Genomic DNA, 19,750 nt, shown 5'->3' with positions numbered 1-19,750 from the left:
TTCTAACCCTTACTGCCTTTGCTTGGCAAGTCATAATTTGGCTTGTTTGGGCTTTTTAAAGCATTTTTCTTCTGTGGTTGTCAGATTCAATTCCAGACTGGTGTTTTTTCATCACTTTAAATTAAACTATAACTTTAATTATTTTAATTACATTGCTCACTGGAGAAGGAAATCGTTTCCTAATATTTTCTGGCACAATATGGGAGACAGCATTTCTGAAATTGGCACCTGGTAGCCGCGTAGCCAACTAACTTTGATTGATGCATGTTTGGTTGTTCTCTGGCAGCCAGAGAAAATAGGGAAGAACTTCCCAATCCTGCTCCTCCTCCCTCCTTTAATTAGGTAGGAGTCTTGAAGGGCCTGATCCAAAGACCATACACATTCATAGAAAGACTCCCACTGAATTCAAGGGCTGTGGATCAGGCTTTAGGAGGGTTTGCAGAAAATGATGGAGAATTAGACCGATTACCATCAATGGAACCTAGAGGATTTAGGGGGTGATAATAGCAGTAAGGTGCCTAACACCCTTTGAAAGTCATTGGGTAAAGTGTTTAGGTGCCTAAGTGCTTTAGGAGGCAAAATACCATTTATTTTCAATTGGCTTTAGGAGTCTATAGCATTTAGGCACTTTTGAAAATTTACCTATTGGGGTGTGGGCACCTAGCTCCCACAGGCCCTTTAAAAATCACAAGCTTCATCTTTTTGACATCTTCTGTCTACAGTAGGTAAAATATTGCTCCAAAGTTCTACAATTATAGTGTGGTTTGAAATAATTTCTGGCATCCCCTGCCATTCAAAGTGCCGCATTACAAGGAGATTTGCTGCCAGGAGGTAGCCCCGAAGAAGAAGGCGACAGTCTCTAGGTCCCCAAATTGCTCCTCAAATCCAATTGAAAGCCAGAGCAGACCACGACGCACAGGCGTAACATGCTCCTCTCCGCTTAGTCCTCCTTACTCAGTAAATGTTCAGCACAAGCTGAAGTTTCCACATGGTCTTCAAATCGCCAATCCAATATCACTGACTGAAAGGCCCTGATGACAGTTACCAAGTCCAGCACCTGAAAGCAAAGGTCTCATCTGTCTATACAAAGGATACGCCATCTGCAGGGCCCCATGTATCCCATAGTTCTGCAGTAAGCGATATGCTATGGCTTGCACTGTTGTGCTCCAGAATAAAGAAGGGTAGTCCCATGGAAATAGATGCAGTGTTGATTTCCTGAGTCCGCAAACAGCCTGAGATGATGGCTCAGAGAGATGAACTCCACCATTCATCTCCAAGGCACCATCTAAAGGAACGGGTTCAGAGCAGCTCGTTTTAGCAGCAGCGCTCAACTAAAGCACTGATTCCATCATCCCTAGCTGCCTCCAAACCCTTTGTTCTACACAAATGCCAGATTAGGGCCAAATTAAAATCAGCTCTGCCCATCAGAGAGCTGCGAAGCAGGGTAGGCCAAGAATTCTGGGAGTGGGTTTTAAAGGTGGGGCCTGCCCCCAAGATCACCCAAAGCTGTGGTGTTGTCTATTTTGTTGTTTAGCAGAACAAGAAACCCATTGTCAGGTAGTCTCCTATGGATGGAAGAAAGAAGTGTGATCCTGTGGTTAAACTACAAGAGAGAGGAGCCAGCCACTGGTATTTTTCAATGGGATTTGGGCTCCTAAATTTGGGTTCTTCATCCGGCTGTTACTCCTGATTTCTTGTAGGACACTGAGCAAGTCACTTAACCTTCATGCCTCAGCTTCCTCCTCTGGCGGATGGGGAATAGTACTCAGCATACTTCACACCCCGGGCGTGGTAAGGCTGAAATGTTTGACACACAGATTGAGGTCCCCAACTGGAAGGTGCGAGCCAAGTACAAAGTATCATTGTAACAGGGGTTGGTCCACTGCCCTTCTAACAGCTGTACATTTCGGTTCTAGAAATATTCAGAACTCCTAAAGGCTGGGTTGGCAGCACACCCTCCCCAGATGCACAAGTAACAAGAATTTGATGCACTTTATGAAAAGCAAACAAACGCTTCCCAGAACCGTCGGGCTCTGTTAGTTCCAAAAGGGCCTGCCAATTCAAGGTTTTCAAACCTCAAACCACCAAGCTGGTGAATTTCCCTTGTTAAAGAACCACCCACCTGTTAAAATCCAAGCTGCTAGCTACATGGACTAAGTGTTGCGTGACATATCAAAAATACACCCCTCCATTTGCACAGGGGTGATCTTTCCCTTTCATGCATTTCGGCTTTGTTTGTTTGAAAGGCGGTGTCCAGACTATGGTTTTAAATTCATAAAACCTTGGCTCCAAACTACTATTTTGTTCCCTCCCTGGAAAGGAACCAAATGAATACTGGTGTTAGGATTTACTATGCTTGATATCTAACTCTGATCCTTTTGATTAGAAGTACATTTGATGCAATGACCAAGGAACAGAAATATTGGGAAATCACATTAGTATGGTTATGAATTTGTATTGCGGTAGTGCTCAGGCTCCCAGCCAAGGACCACGACCTCGTTGAGCTAGGTGCTGTACAAACACAGACTAGAGACTGGCTCCCTCCTGCTGCCCAGATAAGCTCACTGGAATAATCTTGGACGTTAAAAGGCTAATGTGGAAGATCAGGAGGTCTGGGGAAAACACTGGCAAGGAAAAGATCTGAACAGTAAAGCCCTCGAAGGGTGGGAGAATTCTGAGAAGCAGGCCCCTTGCTGATGCCCAAAGACTGACCCAACTTCATCAACCTACATGTTAATCAGGACACAGAATTCCAGAGCCATAAGATACCCTAGCACAAGCCCCATTATGGGGGAAGACGTCTGGTTTCTAAGACTGCTCAGATCAACAGAGTAAGTGAGGGACAGCAAGGTAATTCACACACTTTGTTCTGGACGGGTAGAACAAATGAACATGTCCACATTTCCATCTCTCTTGGTACTCATGTGGCCGCCATTACAAGAGAAGGCATGGCTATTATCCCTATTGCAGAGATGGGAAACTGAGGCACAGAGACACTAAATAAAAGACCTGCATTACAGCTGGATCTGGCCTGGGTCAGATAACTGGGGCTCAAGGTTCTAAAATTGCAGTGTGGACGTTCAGGCTAGAGCCCAGGCTCTAAGACCCCCCTCCCCCGGGGAGGTGGGTCACCAAGCCCAGATTCCAACCTGACCCCGATTATCTATGCTGCTATTTTTAGCCCTGCAGCTCGAGCCCTGTGAGCCCAAGTCAGCTGACCCAGGATGACTCGGTGGGTTTTTTATAGTAGTGCAGACAGACCTTAAGGGACTTTCCCTGAATCACCTTGGAAGTCTGTGGCAAAGCCAGGAATTGAACCTGGGACTCCCAAATTCAAGACTAATACTTAAACCACTGGACCATCCTTCCTATTTGAAGGCCCAACTGCTTTGAAATGGGCCTGTTGCCATGGGGCAGAGCAGGCGGCATGCGGCAGTGGAGGCCCTGCAGAGGCATTGTCAGGAAGTAGGATAGTTTAGGAACTGCAAAACGTTCCAACTTGGAAGTGTGTTATTCCCCTTTATGTACACGGACACCTTCTATGGACAGAACCATCACTCTGCAACACAACTGCACTGGTTTAAAGGATTGAATTTAAAAGCTGGCCTAACAAGCATATTTATTTATTTGCAATAAATATGGCTGTGAAAAATCACTTGATGCTCAGTGCCTCTGGCAGGACCTGCAAGCTCCGTGCCTATTTCAATGGAAGATGTGCATGCCATTCACCCATGCTTCCCTTGGAAAGCATTAAAGGGTTGAATTAGTGGCAGATCCTCAGTTGGTGTAAACTGGCATTGCTCCAATGGAGTGACGCTATTTACATCAGTGAAGCCAATGGAACACTGTCTGTTTACATCAGGGGAAGGTTTGGCCCTGCTTGCCTAGTGGACGTCAGATGATGCCCTAACACACCTCTGGCCAAGTCCGCCGCCTTTGCAGGTCACAGCTTGCAACACAGAGGATTCGCCCCACCATTGAAACAAAGCTCAAACTGATACTTAATGGCAGAGTTGACAACGTAGGACCAACCGCTACAAGCCCGAGGGTCCGTTCTGTCCTGCGCACTGTAGCATCGGGAATTAGACTCTACCGTGATGAAAGCCATACAAACACATATAGATTTAATCCACAGTATGGCAGCCCCAGCCTGTCATTCTGCTATTTTCAGCTTAACTAATCATAGCATCCACCACCAGACTCTTGTGGGGCTGGTACAATATTTCTGGTGAACCCTGCTAGAGGCTTCCAGCATCATAGGATAGTGCTCACACCCAGCCAACGAGAGAATGCAGGGGAAGAGGCACTGTCTATAGAAAGGGCTGGTTCCACGTACCGATTAACCACACCCCTTGAGGGTTTTCTTGTACAGGTAGCAGAGAAAGGTCAGATGCTCCATAATTAGGATATGGACCAAGATCCTCCTGTACGGAGTTAATGTTTTCATTGTCTTCCTCAGGGCTGCATGCTCAGTCTTAGAGGAGTCATCCGAATTCTGGTTTCTCTCCTGGCCCCCACCAGGCATTGCGCAATGCTGTATCAATACGCAGGGTGGAAGGGCTGAAGCTGCCTCGGCAGGCTCCATCAAAGGCTGTGTCATGTCTACTAACGTAACACCTGCCAGAGGCATTGCTAACAGGACCGGCTCTGTGCAGACCCCCGGTACTCCAGAGCCATGGATTTCACACTTGAAGGCAGAATTGGCTCTAGCACCTCAGGCTTGTTGACTGACCCAAGAGATGGTGATTCAGGCGGTGGAGACAAGGCTTGACAGCCTGAGGGCAGTGACATTCAGCCGGGCCTGAGCAGTTTTGGAAGGGAACAGGACAGCCGGGAACAACTCTCTGCCAGCAGAGCTCCACCGGGAGCCTAACTGCTCTAAAGTAGAGAATAGAGAGAGTGGGAGGCGAATGAATTGTACTGAGGTGCTCCACAGTGGTCTGAAAAGAACCTACTCGCTGACAGCAGAACGTAAACTCGCTAGGCACCTCGGCAAAGGTGGTGCAATGCCCTCAGGTAGCGCCACCGACTCTGAGCTTGGGGAGTTCTTTCCAGGCACTCTGACCCATCGGTGGGATCTGCATGTCATGACAGAACTCTTACACCCAAGACAAAAGAAATAGTAGCCTATCTTCCCTTGCATAAATATTAGCACACAGGACGATATAGGCATATGATAGTCATATGGAACCCCAGTTTTACCCTCAGTAGCATTCCTGCCTTACTGGACTTTATCCAAATGGTGAATCAGGCATTATTGCATCAACTTGTGTGTTAGCAATAATTTAAACAGAGAGCATTGGGTCATGTGTTGTAAAGAACAGGGCTTCTAATACTCTTTTTATACCTTCAGAATCGCCCCATTTCCTTTCCACTCCCACAAAAGCCCCACATCACCGCAGCCTGTTATTATGGTAATGGAGGCTTGGATAGAGGCCTAAAGGCAGGACACTTTTGTTCTATCTGGGCTAGGGAATGAGTCATTCTATTTCTATTTCCCCTGGGGCTAAGAAAGTGGCCTCTGTAGTGGTCCCAACTCCAGAAGCTTCAGTCCCAAACTCAGATGCCTGCATGGAACAACTGTCACCAGACCCATCAGCTACTTAAAATATTTATATTTTAATAAAATGTCCATATTTATCATATATAATGCTCTCAGACGTCATTATTGACTTTAGCGTTTATAGACATACCTATGCTAACTTTGATCTAACTAGCTCAGACAACAATAGCAATGAAGCAGAGGCGACAACATGGGCTAGCTGCTCCAATACATCCGCAGGGCCACACAGCCCACGCTGCTGCAGCTTCCCCGCTGCTGTTACTCGGAGTGCACAGATGAAAGGTAGCTTGGGTGTGTTTATACGTGCTGCGGTCACACCTCTGCTGCGTGGACGTTTACTGAAAAGTCCCCTCAGGGGCTCAGCGCGGAGGCAGTGTTAACACAGAAATAAGAATTTACAACACGCTTTTTCCAAACAAGTGGATTTAAAAAAACCCAGTCGCTTATATTTCCAAAAAGGTAATTCAACTACTATTTTAAATGTGAACTTCACAATCTGAACACTCCACCTCATTAAAAAAAATAGGTGATCATTTTTAATGATTTTTATATAAAAGAAAAATAATTTTATGATACAATTTGATATTCTACTTTGTACAAATTTTTGCTCACACACAGTATATTTGTTAAGTTTTTCTACACAAACAGTCTTAGTCGTATTTACAGATTTATGGAAGGCTTACATAGGACCCCGAAGATCAACAGAACTTCTGATGGTGTATCATGTTGAGAGTGTATAATTAAGACTAACTTCCCAGAGCCAATCAACACAGGTGGCTTAGTTCTAGCATAAACAAAGACTTGTACCTAATCTTTTAGCTTAACATTTTTGACCGATTACAAAGAAAGGCCTTAACTCCAATGTATCAGAGGTCTTGATAGTTTTTTCATAGAGCCTTTCCAAGGAAAGCAACATGGCATCCTACTCAAAGGGATTATTTTGCTTATTCCACAAACACATTTGAAGTGATATTTGTAATATTCCTTAAAGAACAAATATTCTGCTCAGAAAACTGAACTGTGCTAAGATGTCATCCCAAAACTCTCATTAGTGATGAACCTATCTAGAAAAAATGAGTAAAGAATCAATCATTTAAAGCCAGCAAGTGCATGCTCTCACAGTATAGACCTTGTTCTACAATTTAGACTGATCAGTTCAATTACAGCCTAGTCCAGAGCTAACAAATACTGCATTGAATCAGTTTTAAGTCCCCAATGCTTCTTTAAAATTCCTATCAACAGTGACATACCAAGGTTGAAAATGGAGATTCATCCATTCATCTCTCTCCTATAAAGGGCATCTAAAATGTCACATTTTGTAGCTTTTGAGAAACGTGTCTGAAAAGGTCAAGCCGCCACAGAGTGCATGTTTGCTAACAAACAGACCAATGTTTTCTAGTTAACACGCAATACAAAAATGGAACCGAAGAGGTACTTGTACATTATAAAACCTTGAAAGAATGGCCTACACTTTGCAGGAAGCTAGAATTCTCTGCGTTTCACATTAAGTTTAGCTCAACGTACTTGTAACAGAGGTCTGATCAGGCCTAATTTTTAAGCAGAACCCAAGCCCATGAGGATTGATTTGTTTTCCAACCTGACCCCACTCCAGCTCTTGCCCCCGCACCTGAGTAGCCACTGCCGCCTCCTGCCTCTGGGGTCGGCACGGCTCTTCCTGCTTGGGGTTAGTGCAACAGCGGCGGCATGCCCTGCTCGTGCCATCTGCTGACCCTGCTGCTGCGTGCACCTGTGGAGCAAGAGGTCCTGCCACTCCTCAGCAGGCACACTCATTCTGGACCGCATCAAGGTGGTGGCGGCCAGCAAGAGGGGGTACGTAGCCAACACTGCACCCATGAGCAGGAGTGGCGGAGAGCAGACCTGACCCTGGAACAGTCTGGTTGTTTTCCCACCCAACCCGGACCTGACATTTGTAGTTGGGTCCTGACCAGGTTGCAGGGCACTAATTTGTGCCACATTTGAAAATGCTTTTCAAATTCATCAACATGCAAGGCTGGACCCTTACACAGTACGCTGGAGAGGTCAGCAGGAAAACATGGCAGCAGTTAACTAAAATCATTGGAATTATTCATGTACAAAAACCATATATGAAACATGCATTTGGGAGGAAATTGGTACTTCAATGAAACCTTTCCAAATGAATGTATGCAATAAAAATGGAATTAACACCTGTACATATAAAATACTTTAGATCCCTTCCATGGTGATGCTTGTACTAAATTTTATAGGCCCCCTAATAAAATTCCTTGAGAGCTATGGAAATATGACATCACCCTTGTGACGATATAATGAGCCATATTATAAACAACGTGGTTTTTTTTCAGGACTTGTAAATCATGGAAGGTATTGCAGACCATTCTGATCTGTAGGGATTTCAGAACTTTCTGCAAAAAAGGTACTTAATACCATTTTTCATGACATCAGGGTAGCCCACTATTGCCCAAAAGTAACCAAAATGGGTACTCAGTAGGAAAAAAGGGGCAAGTTTGAATAGCAGATAGTTATAAAAAGGGGTCAGGGAGGGCAAGTGGGTTATAAATAGCATATAACTGTATCATAGCAGCCTATGTCTAAAGACACTTAAAAGAGATACTTTAAAAGCTCTAGAAGATATCTGAATTCATGTAATTTGACGTGGATAATACCAACCTCACAAGTAAATTGAATGTAACGTGTATAAACTAACATGAAATATTATAGGTCATTGTTCTTAGGCGCTTTATTTGTACACAGTTTCTCTTCATTCTTTTCCCTTTTCTGTCTTTATTTGGTAAGAATAGAAGTTCATCCTTCTTTTCACCTTCTTGTAGATAAGTTAATGTTAAGAACCATCTTCTGGATTTTTTCTTCCTTCTTTAAAATATTAGCCTTTACAGCACAAATCTTGTCTTGCTGGTCTTTAATCAACTGTTCCAACTCAGCCAGCTCTGCTTTTAAGGGCTCCACAGCGCTGTCTGTGATGCTGAAAGAGACAAGACGCACACTACATTTTAGGGGATTACTACATCTTTTTGCATCATTTATGCCTCTGAGACAGTACATGAAATACTTGGAATTTGCAAAGAATTGTTAAATCAAACCCACCCTACCTGAAACAGACAGAATTAGTGAGACAGCTGAAGGGGAAATGAACACAGACAGAGAAGTAGATTGTCCAAGAGCTACCCTGATGTTTTACCACACAATTCATGGGCTAATGGTGGTTTCACAGCTAAAACTGCTCTCCTGCTAAACTTTGTTTACTTTATGGTTCTTTCATCCTCCCAGCCCACCCTACCCTGTTTGTCTATTTCATCACCTCTTGCATCCTGTCTGACATGTAGACAGAGAACTCTCTGGGGTTGGGATTGTGGTGCCTAGCGCAAGGGGGCTCCTATCCTCGGCTGGGGTTCCTAGGCACTACCACAATACAAATAATGCATAATGATCACCCCCCACACAACAAACTTCTCAGAGGGAGAAGCCGGCTTGCACAGACAAGGAGGTGGGGAGGTTGAAGCTATGCCAGAGGCTAAGACACAGTTCAGTGACAGGAAAGGAAAGTTCTCCTGGCAAGGACTGAGAGTCTTTCCACTGGCAGCTAACCTTGGAAAGGAAAGAATTCAGGCAGTTGGGGACCACATGGCCTCTTTGTAACCTCAGCCCTGAACGTTCAGTGCTACAAGGGGTCACTTGCACAGCTCCAGACCCATTTCCGAGAAGGCTCCTGAAGTTCAGTGGCACCAGATCACACATACCATAAATAGGAATATGCTGCCATGAAGCTCAAAGAATTGTAAACTATTAGTTGCAAACCCAGGCAGCGATTGCACATTGCAAAGGGACTTCTCTATTAATAAACTAACTCATGAGTAAGGGTGGGTTTTGTTTGTTTATATGAATTGAGATGTTTTATTTTAAAACAAATATGCACCCTTCCTAAATGCTTGACTTAAGGTCCTACAGTTAGGGCAGTGCTGGACTGAAGTGCCCTGTAGCAGTTCAGAATTACACACGCGCTCCCTAGAGTCATCATTTAGAAGTCCATATTTCATAACCTTTTAATTCTCCTTCCCTTCCACAAATCACAAAAAATTATCAATGAAAACTGAACTTGGATTTCCCCAGTGGGACCCATTAATTATCTTCCACAGAAGTAAAGAAAACAACACTGTGCATCCAAGTTATACTACATATGGGAAACATTGTCTTCTTCATGTCGGATACGGAGTAATTTTTTCCTGAAAGATGTGAACTGCCATAAAGTTGATGATGATCTTATTAGGATTTCACAATGAATCTGGCAAAGAATGTATTGTTGCAGAGTTTTCGATTTTTTATTTCTTCTTTATGTGAAAACTGAATGGCTATTACAAGGAGATGTTAGTCTCTCCATTGTTAAAGTAGAAGCCAGCAGGGTGGATTGATTTAAACATAAGCAATTTAAGTCACAAATTTTAATTATGATTTAAATCAGCAAGCAGAAAACTTTGATTAAAATCTTCAGTTTTAATTGTGTTTTGCATTTGTGCTTTTTATTTATTTTCCTAAAGAAAAAAGCATTCTCATTAGCTGATAACCATTAAAACATGATGATTTACAACTAAATATAACCTATACACTAAATTCGGTGCTTCTTTTTGTTAACCAGGAATCCTCCAGTATATGCATACTATATTATATTTAAGCAATTTTTCAGCTTAATTTACATTTATTCAAATTCCTAATTTCTACATTTTTATTACGCTAGGAAATGGGTAATGATGCATTTCTTATTTACTAGAAGAGTAATGTTTTACTTGTGATTTCTGTCAAGCTGTATTAGGATGGAAATTCAAATTCAATTTAAAATGCATAAAAACAGCATTATATATATGAATAAAGCTATTTTAAATGTGCTGAATACATAAGAAAAAAGTTTATCAAAAAGTTTATCACATCATGTTTTGTATTTAAAACCAATGGGTTTTAAACAAAGAAAGTATTATCTGTAGTTAGCGAAGTGAACTGATTGTTTCTAGTCACCATATGAACCAGTCATTGAATGGAGCTAGCTGAATAAAGGGAAATTAAGAAAATTTTCTCCCTTCACCTGCAGAAGAGGCTACCACTGTCAAAAGCTGGTTTAGCATTTATACATACTCTGGTTCCAGATGCTTAGCCAGTAACTCAAATCACTAAAACCGGTGGAACTTTCTTTAAAACATGCACTATTTAGTATTTTTTTAAAATTTAATTTAAATGATTTTAATAGATGACAATAAAGTTTAGGCCTTAACATAGGTAGACATTTTCTAATTTAATTTTGAACAGGTTTATGTTTTAAGTAGGGCTGTCAAGCAATTTAAAAAATCACGCGATTAAGCGTGCTGTTAAATAATAGAATACCATTTATTTAAATATTTTTGGATGTTTTCTACATTTTCAAATATATTGATTTCAATTACAACACAGAATACAAAGAGTACAGTGCTCACTTTATATTTATTTTTGATTATAAATATTTGCACTGTAAAAAACAAAATAAATAGTATATTTCAATTCACCTAATATAAGTACTGCAGTGCAATCTCTATCATGAAAGTTGAACTTACAAACAGGGCTTTGGAGCGGAGCCTGGAGCTGGACCATGGAGCAGCTCCGGAGCAGCGGAGCTGCAGGTTTTTGCCTGGAGCTGGAGAGGAGCCGGAGCACAGCTCCAAAGCCCCGCTTACAAATGTAGAATTATGTACAAAAAAAACCTGCATTCAAAAATAAAACAATGTAAAACTTTAGAGCCTACAAGTCCACTTGATCCTACTTCAGCCAATCGCTCAGGCAAATAAGTTTGGTTACATTTGCAGCAGATAATGCTGTCCACTTCTTGTTTACAACATCACCTGAAAGTGAGAACAGGCGTTCGCATGGCACTGTTGTAACCAGCGTCGCAAGATATTTATGTGCCTGATGCACTAAAGATTCATATGTCCCTTCATCCTTCAACCACCATTCCAGAGGACATGTGTCCATGCTGATGACGGGTTCTGCTCGATAACAATCCAAAGCAGTGTGGACTGACCCATGTTCATTTTCATCATCTGAGTCAGATGCCACCAGCAGAAGGTTGATTTTCTTTTTTGGTTGTTCGGGTTCTGTAGTTTCCACATCGAAATGTTGCTCTTTTAAGACATCTGAAAGCAAGCTCCACACCTCATCCCTCTCCGATTTTGGAAGGCACTTCAGATTCTTAAACCTTGGGTCAAGTGCCATATCTATTTTTAGAAAGCTCACATTGGTGCCTTCTTTGCGTTTTGTCAAATCTGTAGCGACAGTGTTCGTAAATCCGGTGGGTCATCATCCGAGGTTGCTATAACATATATGGCAGAATGCAGGTAAAACAGAGCAAGAGGCATAAAACTCTCCCCTAAGGAGTTCAGTCACAAATTTAATTAACTCACTAGTTTTTTAACAATCATCGTCAGCATGGAAGCATGTCCTCTGGAATGGTGATTGAAGCATGAAGGGGCACATGAATATCTGGCACGTAAATACCTTGCAATGCCGGCTACAAAAGTGCAATGTAAATGTTTGTTCTCACTTTCAGGTGACATTGTAAATAAGAAGCAGGCAGCAGTTATCGTCCATAAATGTAAACAAACTTGTTTCTCCTAGCGACTGGCTGAACAAGAAGTAGGACTGAGTGGACTTGTAGGCTCTAAAGTTCTACATTGTTTTGTTTTTGAGCGCAGTTACGTTTAAAAAAATCTACATTTGTAAGTTACATTTTCACAATAGAGATTGCACTACAGTACTTGTACGAAGTGAATTGAATAATACTATTTATTTTATCATTTTTACAGTGCAAATATTTGTAATAAAAACTAATATAAAATGAGTATGTACACTTTGTATTCTGTGTTGTAACAGAAATCATTATATTTGAAAATGTAGAAAAAATCCAAAAATATTTAATAAATTTCAATTGGTAATCTATTAACAGTGTGATTAATCGCGATTAAATTTTTTTAATCGCAGTTAATTTTTTTGAGTTAATCGCGTGCGTTAACTGTGATTAATAGACAGCCCTAGTTTTAACAATATAAACCTGTATTTAATTTAAATTTAAAATTTACTTTTGTTAAAATCATTGATTTTTATTGATCCTGAAAACAAGCTTTTCATCATAAAGCCCAGTTTGGACACAAATCCACTGAAACAAAATCAATCCACCCAAAATGTAAAAGGCATAATCTTGTCCAGAGTATAATTTGTCTGGAAAGTTAAGAGGCATACAAGAGACCAGCGAGGCATATACAGCGTACAGCCATCCTTTGAGAGCACAGTGAAGGCAGATGAGAGGCACGGCATGAGCAATATTCTTCCACTAGCTAAGCACAGACTTGGGGAGTCCTGAGCCCCGAGTTCCAGTGCTAGCTCTGTCTAACAGTGTCTGTAAACTGGAGAGAGTCACTTAACCTCTGGGCCTCAGTTTCTCGATCCATAAAATATAGTTAATACCATTTCCCTACTCTTTACGGGAGTCTTGTGTGATGTTGAAAAGTGTGCTGAGATTCTTGGATAGTAGGTGCTATGTAAATGCAAGATACTAACATCATTATACTTCACATACAAACCAAAGCCCTAACTTATTCCCATCTCAACCATTAAACACCTATGCCAGACGTTAGAAATGTATAGTTTTAACCCTCTACTACATAGTGTGATGGGGCTTCTTGCACTCCAGAACATCCTAAAAATCAAGCCTTTCACTTAGGCTACATATATAGTGTCATGTAGCCTAACATGCATGTCCTGAAGGCAGCAGCTGTAGATAAAACAGTGCAAGCACAAGGGTTTAAAATGTCCCCAGCTATCCAGGTTTATGGCGATACCAGGAAGATACATATCTGTTACTTGACTTAAACCATATCAAGGACAAGCAGCAATGGGCTTCATCTGCGGCAAGGGAGATTTAGATTAGATATTCGAGAAAAACTTTCTATCTAAAAGGGGAGTTAAGCTCTGGAATAGGCTTCCAAAGGAGGTGGAATCCCCATCACTGGAGATTTTTAAGAACAGGTTGGACAAACACCTGTCAGGGATGGTCTAGGTTTACTTGGTCCTGATCAGTGCACTACCTGACCTCCAGAGGTCCCTTCTAGCCCCACATTTCTATTATTTTAACACAGGAATACACTTCATAGTGACTCACTGAAGGCAGACCATTTCAGCTTCCTTAATCCTGCATTTTCATAATTTGCTTTAGCTAATTGTAAGCATAACTTTACTCTCCTGCTTTTCCAACATTTTTTTTTAAACTACACTGTTAAGGTTGTTTTTTCTATTCAATTATTCTGATGTATTTAAAAGTTTCACTCCATTTAAACCTTTTCCCCCCACTGTAAGTATTTATTAAGTGCAAAAGAAAATCCAGTTTTAATGTAGCGTAGAGGTTTCAAGCTCAAGCAGACGAGTGAGGATTAGTGTGTTATGGTTTTATACTTGAAACTGCTCTGCAGACTTAACTATTGTGGACACTACTACGAAGTACTCATTAAAATAACTGCTTTATAGACTTCTTAACCCAAAATAACATCTAATTTGCACCACATAACATTTGTTTGCATTAAATGGATATTCATGTAGGCTCTTGGAAAGGGTTTGGAAAATGGTCAGTATTTCAGAGGTACCACTATCTGCCATGTAACTCATTTAACATCATTTATTCACATAACAGAAGAGCTGAAAAGACTTTAAAATCTGGGTTAAATCAGAACCTTGATAGAATACGTGAAACTTTTACTATTTTTTTTTTAAACAAAAGGTAATTAAAATTGTAGAGACAGCCATTTGTAATTCAGCCTGTCCCAGGTGGCAAACCAGCCTTGCCCTGAGGACACTCTTCTTTAGGTCTTCTTACCTCTGCTCCTTCTGGAGAGCCTCTGCATGCTGTTTGTTCTCATGCTGCCACATTTGCAGTTCGTTCTTCATGGAGTCCATATCCTCCTGAATGTAGTCCATGATTTTCCCAAGAGGAAGTGCACTCCGACACAGCGTCTGAATAGATCCACGAAACTTCTCTATTTCTTTTGATACTAGGTCCTTCTCCTTTCTCCTCGCTGCTTCTGACAAAAGCGGCTTCTCCTAATTTAATTGATTAAAAAAAAACAGGAAAAAACATGAAGTCAAGAAAGGCCCTGAACATTTTTAAGAAGTGAACTAAAGAATTTTAAAAACAAGAAGTTGTGCATTGTAAAGGGGATGTTTGCGATCGACTGCAATGAAGCTATAAAGCCAAAGCAGTATTCTAGAAGAGGTCAGCAGTATCACCGCTTCATTGAAAAGTGCTGGTCACAGAACCACGTAGTAACAGTAGTAGCCACATTAAAACAGAATGATTTCCAGATCATTCAAGAAAAACGGGCAAGTTAAATTACAAGTGCAAATTCACTTTTGGCAATGCATAGCTTACGTGACATCACACAAAGATGAAAATCAAAGGAAAAAGGGAGGCCTCGTTTAATCTGAATCTTCAATCTATCTGTAAAGAGGCAACATCGCTACTGCCCAAACTGAGCTACTGAAGACACCATCTCCCCAGGATTCTCACTCCTGGCAGAGCTCCCCTAATTCATAAAGATTTGTTTTGTAACCCTTGAGGGCAATGGTAACAGGGCGAGTACAAACCAGGCACACCACTGCAGAGTGTAATTGTTGCCCAAACATTTCAATCGGTTCCTTCAACTGCATGGGTGGCCATTTGCCCAGAAAGAAAAGCCCATTCAAAAAGATCAGTGGAAAATCAAAAGTATTCGAAAGAAAAATCTATAAAAAGGCTAGTGTCAAATTCTGACAGGAGGTGAGTGAGATTCCTACAAGATGGTATCTTCAGAATCCATGTGGCTAGTCTTCTCTTTAGCTAGGACCCTCTCACCACCAGCTTCTCATGGGTAGGGTGTTAGTGTAAGTGGCATTCTTGGGAAGGATATACTTGACTGCTTAAGACAAAGAAGCTGTGTGAGAAGTCTGCCACATCTCCTTAACCAGTGGGTCCAAAATAGGTGCTCGGCCATGGCATCCTTTACTGGACAAGAGTTGCTGGCTCAGGAACCTATCAACTGTATCCTTGTAGGTTCCTGGTCCAGCTTCAACACAAAATCAGCTGACTTGGACAGGTTCTGTAAGAACTGAGGAAAGGTAGGCTCCCCTCCATGGAATCACTAAATGACTGTTCTGGTGGAAACGTATGTTGCATCAGAAGAATTCTTCAGCTCATCCTGGTCCAACTAACAGCCCTCCTCCACCTCCACATCTTGCCAACTTCTCTGAGGAAGCTCATAGTAGGAAGGTGATATGGAAGGGGGGGGGGGGGGTTCAGCTGTTGTGACCTGCACTGGATGTGCAATGTGTGTCTTTCTTCCACAGGACAGAAGTGACTTTGTCTGTACAAAGTGCAAGCTGGTCTCCATATTGGAAGAGAAGATTGAAGGTCTGGAGCAACAGATAACGACCCTGCGTTGCATACGAGAACCTGAGGATTTTCTGGACAAAAGTCAGGATATGCTTCTACGGGCACAAAGCTCTAAAGATTTAGAGCAGGTTGCACAGCGGAGCCAAGAGGCCAGTGAAGAAGCTTGGCAACATGTGACCTCCAGAAGAAGAAGGGGGACTGTCCGGGTTCCAGCAATGCAGACACAGGTAACTAACCGCTTTCATGTTCTCTCCACAGGTACCATTGCGGAGAGTGGACCAGATGATACGTCTGGGGGGAGAAAGCAGAAGGAGACTCCGCTGGTTGGAAGGCATGAGATGTGATGTCCTGAGGTTGGGGGTTCCACGACCACCACTCCCAAGAGAAGGAGGCGGGTGGTGGTGGTCGGGGACTCTCTCCTCCGGGGGACTGAGTCATCTATCTGCTGCCCTGACCGGGAACACCGAGAAGTCTGCTGCTTGCCAGGGGCTAAGATTCGCGATGTGACGGAGAGACTGCAGAGACTCATCAAACCCTCAGATCGCTACCCCTTCCTGCTTCTCCACGTGGGCACCAATGATACTGCCAAGAATGACCTTGAGCGGATCACTGCGGACTACGTGGCTCTGGGAAGAAGGATAAAGGAGTTTGAGGTGCAAGTGGTGTTCTCGTCCATCCTTCCCGTGGAAGGAAAAGGCCTGGGTAGGGACCGTCGAGTCGTGGAAGTCAATGAATGGCTACGCAGGTGGTGTCGGAGAGAAGGCTTTGGATTCTTTGACCATGGGATGGTGTTCCATGAAGGAGGAGTGCTGGGCAGAGACGGGCTCCACCTTACGAAGAGAGGGAAGAGCATCTTTGCGAGCAGGCTGGCTAACCTAGGGAGGAGGGCTTTAAACTAGGTTCACCGGGGGAAGGAGACCAAAGCCCTGAGGTAAGTGGGAAAGCGGGATACCGGGAGGAAGCACAGGCAGGAATGTCTCTGAGGGGAGGGTTCCTGCCTCATACTGAGAATGAGGGGCGATCAGCAGGTTATCTCAAGTGCTTATATACAAATGCACAAAGCCTTGGAAACAAGCAGGGAGAACTGGAGGTCCTGGTGATGTCAAGGAATTATGATGTGATTGGAATAACAGAGACTTGGTGGGATAACTCACGTGACTGGAGTACTATAAACTGTTCAGGAAGGACAGGCAGGGCAGAAAAGGTGGGGGAGTAGCACTGTATGTAAGGGAGCAGTATGAATGCTCAGAGCTCTGGTACGAAACTGCAGAAAAACCTGAGTGTCTCTGGATTAAGTTTAGAAGTGTGAGCAACAAGAGTGATGTAGTGGTGGGAGTCTGCTATAGACCACCGGACCAGGGGGATGAGGTGGATGAGGCTTTCTTCTGGCAACTCGCAGAAGCTACTAGATCGCACGCCCTGGTTCTCATGGGTGACTTTAATTTTCCTGATATCTTCTGGGAGAGCAATACAGCGGTGCATAGACAATCCAGGAAGTTTTTGGTAAGCGTAGGGGACAATTTCCTGGTGCAAGTGCTAGAGGAGCCAACTAGGGGGGGAGCTTTTCTTGACCTGCTGCTCACAAACCAGGAAGAATTAGTGGGGGAAGCAAAAGTGGATGGGAATCTGGGGGGCAGTGACCATGAGTTGGTTGAGTTCAGGATCCTGACGCAGGGAAGAAAGGTAAGCAGCAGGATACGGACCCTGGACTTCAGGAAAGCAGACTTCGACTCCCTCAGGGAACGGATGGGTAGGATCCCCTGGGGGACTAACATGAAGGGGAAAGGAGTCCAGGAGAACTGGCTGTATTTCAAGGAATCCCTGTTGAGGTTACAGGGACAAACCATCCCGATGAGTCGAAAGAATAGTAAATATGGCAGGCGACCAGCTTGGCTTAACGGTGAAATCCTAGCGGATCTTAAACATAAAAAAGAAGCTTACAAGAAGTGGAAGGTTGGACATATGACCAGGGATGAGTATAAAAATATTGCTCGGGCATGTAGGAATGAAATCAGGAGGGCCAAATCGCACCTGGAGCTGCAGCTAGCAAGAGATGTCAAGAGTAACAAGAAGGGTTTCTTCAGGTATGTTGGCAACAAGAAGAAAGCCAAGGAAAGTGTGGGCCCCTTACTGAATGAGGGAGGCAACCTAGTGACAGAGGATGTGGAAAAAGCTAATGCACTCAATGCTTTTTTTGCCTCTGTCTTCACGAACAAGGTCAGCTCCCAGACTGCTGCGCTGGGCATCACAGCATGGGGAGTAGATGGCCAGCCCTCAGTGGAGAAAGAGGTGGTTAGGGACTATTTAGAAAAGCTGGACGTGCACAAGTCCATGGGGCCGGACGAGCTGCATCCGAGAGTGCTGAAGGAATTGGTGGCTGTGATTGCAGAGCCATCGGCCATTATCTTTGAAAACTCGTGGCGAACGGGGGAAGTCCCAGATGACTGGAAAAAGGCTAATGTAGTGCCAATCTTTAAAAAAGGAAAGAAGGAGGATCCTGGGAACTACAGGCCAGTCAGCCTCACCTCAGTCCCCGGAAAAATCATGGAGCAGGTCCTCAAAGAATCAATCCTGAAGCACTTACATGAGAGGAAAGTGATCAGGAACAGTCAGCATGGATTCACCAAGGGTAGGTCATGCCTGACTAATCTAATCGCCTTCTATGATGAGATTACTGGTTCTGTGGATGAAGGGAAAGCAGTGGATGTATTGTTTCTTGACTTTAGCAAAGCTTTTGACACGGTCTCCCACAGTATTCTTGTCAGCAAGTTAAAGAAGTATGGGCTGGATGAACGCACTATAAGGTGGGTAGAAAGTTGGCTAGATTGTCGGGCTCAACTGGTAGTGATCAATGGCTCCATGTCTAGTTGGCAGCCGGTGTCAAGTGGAGTGCCCCAGGGGTCGGTCCTGGGGCCGGTTTTGTTCAATATCTTCATAAATGATGTGGAGGATGGTGTGGATTGCACTCTCAGCAAATTTGCGGATGATACTAAACTAGGAGGAGTGGTAGATACGCTGGAGGGCAGGGATAGTATACAGAGGGACCTAGACAAATTGGAGGATTGGGCCAAAAGAAATCTGATGAGGTTCAATAAGGATAAGTGCAGGGTCCTGCACTTAGGACGGAAGAACCCAATGCACAGCTACAGACTAGGGACCGAATGGCTAGGCAGCAGTTCTGCGGAAAAGGACCTAGGGGTGACAGTGGACGAGAAGCTGGATATGAGTCAGCAGTGTGCCCTTGTTGCCAAGAAGGCCAATGGCATTTTGGGATGTATAAGTAGGGGCATAGCGAGCAGATCGAGGGACGTGATCGTTCCCCTCTATTCGACATTGGTGAGGCCTCATCTGGAGTACTGTGTCCAGTTTTGGGCCCCACACTACAAGAAGGATGTGGATAAATTGGAGAGAGTCCAGCGAAGGGCAACAAAAATGATTAGGGGTCTGGAACACATGACTTATGAGGCGAGGCTGAGGGAACTGGGATTGTTTACTCTGCAGAAGAGAAGAATGAGGGGGGATTTGATAGCTACTTTCAACTACCTGAGAGGTGGTTCCAGACAGGATGGTTCTAGACTATTCTCAGTGGTAGAAGAGGACAGGACAAGGAGTAATGGTCTCAAGTTGCAGTGGGGGAGGTTTAGGTTGGATATTAGGAAAAACTTTTTCACCAAGAGGGTGGTGAAACACTGGAATGTGTTACCTAGGGAGGTGGTAGAATCTCCTTCCTTGGAAGTTTT

At 43.4% G+C, this 19,750-nt stretch overlaps 1 protein-coding gene across 6 annotated transcripts in view; it reads right to left on the bottom strand.

Moving 5' to 3' along the window:
* Positions 1-6,195: 6,195 nt before the first annotated feature.
* TRAF3IP1 (TRAF3 interacting protein 1) overlaps positions 6,196-19,750 on the bottom strand; it is a 93,146-nt gene continuing 79,591 nt past the window's right edge. For 2 of the 6 annotated variants that reach the window (XM_074968247.1, XM_074968251.1), the window contains 2 exons: positions 14,460-14,683; positions 6,196-8,543 (listed from right to left, as the gene is read on the bottom strand). In XM_074968247.1, coding sequence (XP_074824348.1) covers positions 8,378-8,543; positions 14,460-14,683 — 390 coding nt within the window. In that variant the 3' untranslated portion in view covers positions 6,196-8,377. The remainder of the gene's footprint in view (positions 8,544-14,459; positions 14,684-19,750) is intronic. The other 4 variants (XM_074968245.1, XM_074968249.1, XM_074968248.1 and 1 more) reach the window with 4 other exon arrangements.

The sequence above is a fragment of the Natator depressus genome, chromosome 11 (assembly GCF_965152275.1).
Source record: "Natator depressus isolate rNatDep1 chromosome 11, rNatDep2.hap1, whole genome shotgun sequence".
Classification (NCBI taxonomy): Eukaryota; Metazoa; Chordata; order Testudines; family Cheloniidae; genus Natator; species Natator depressus.
Note: the sequence above shows the minus strand (reverse complement) of the source record. Positions and strands in the feature narration are given on the sequence as shown.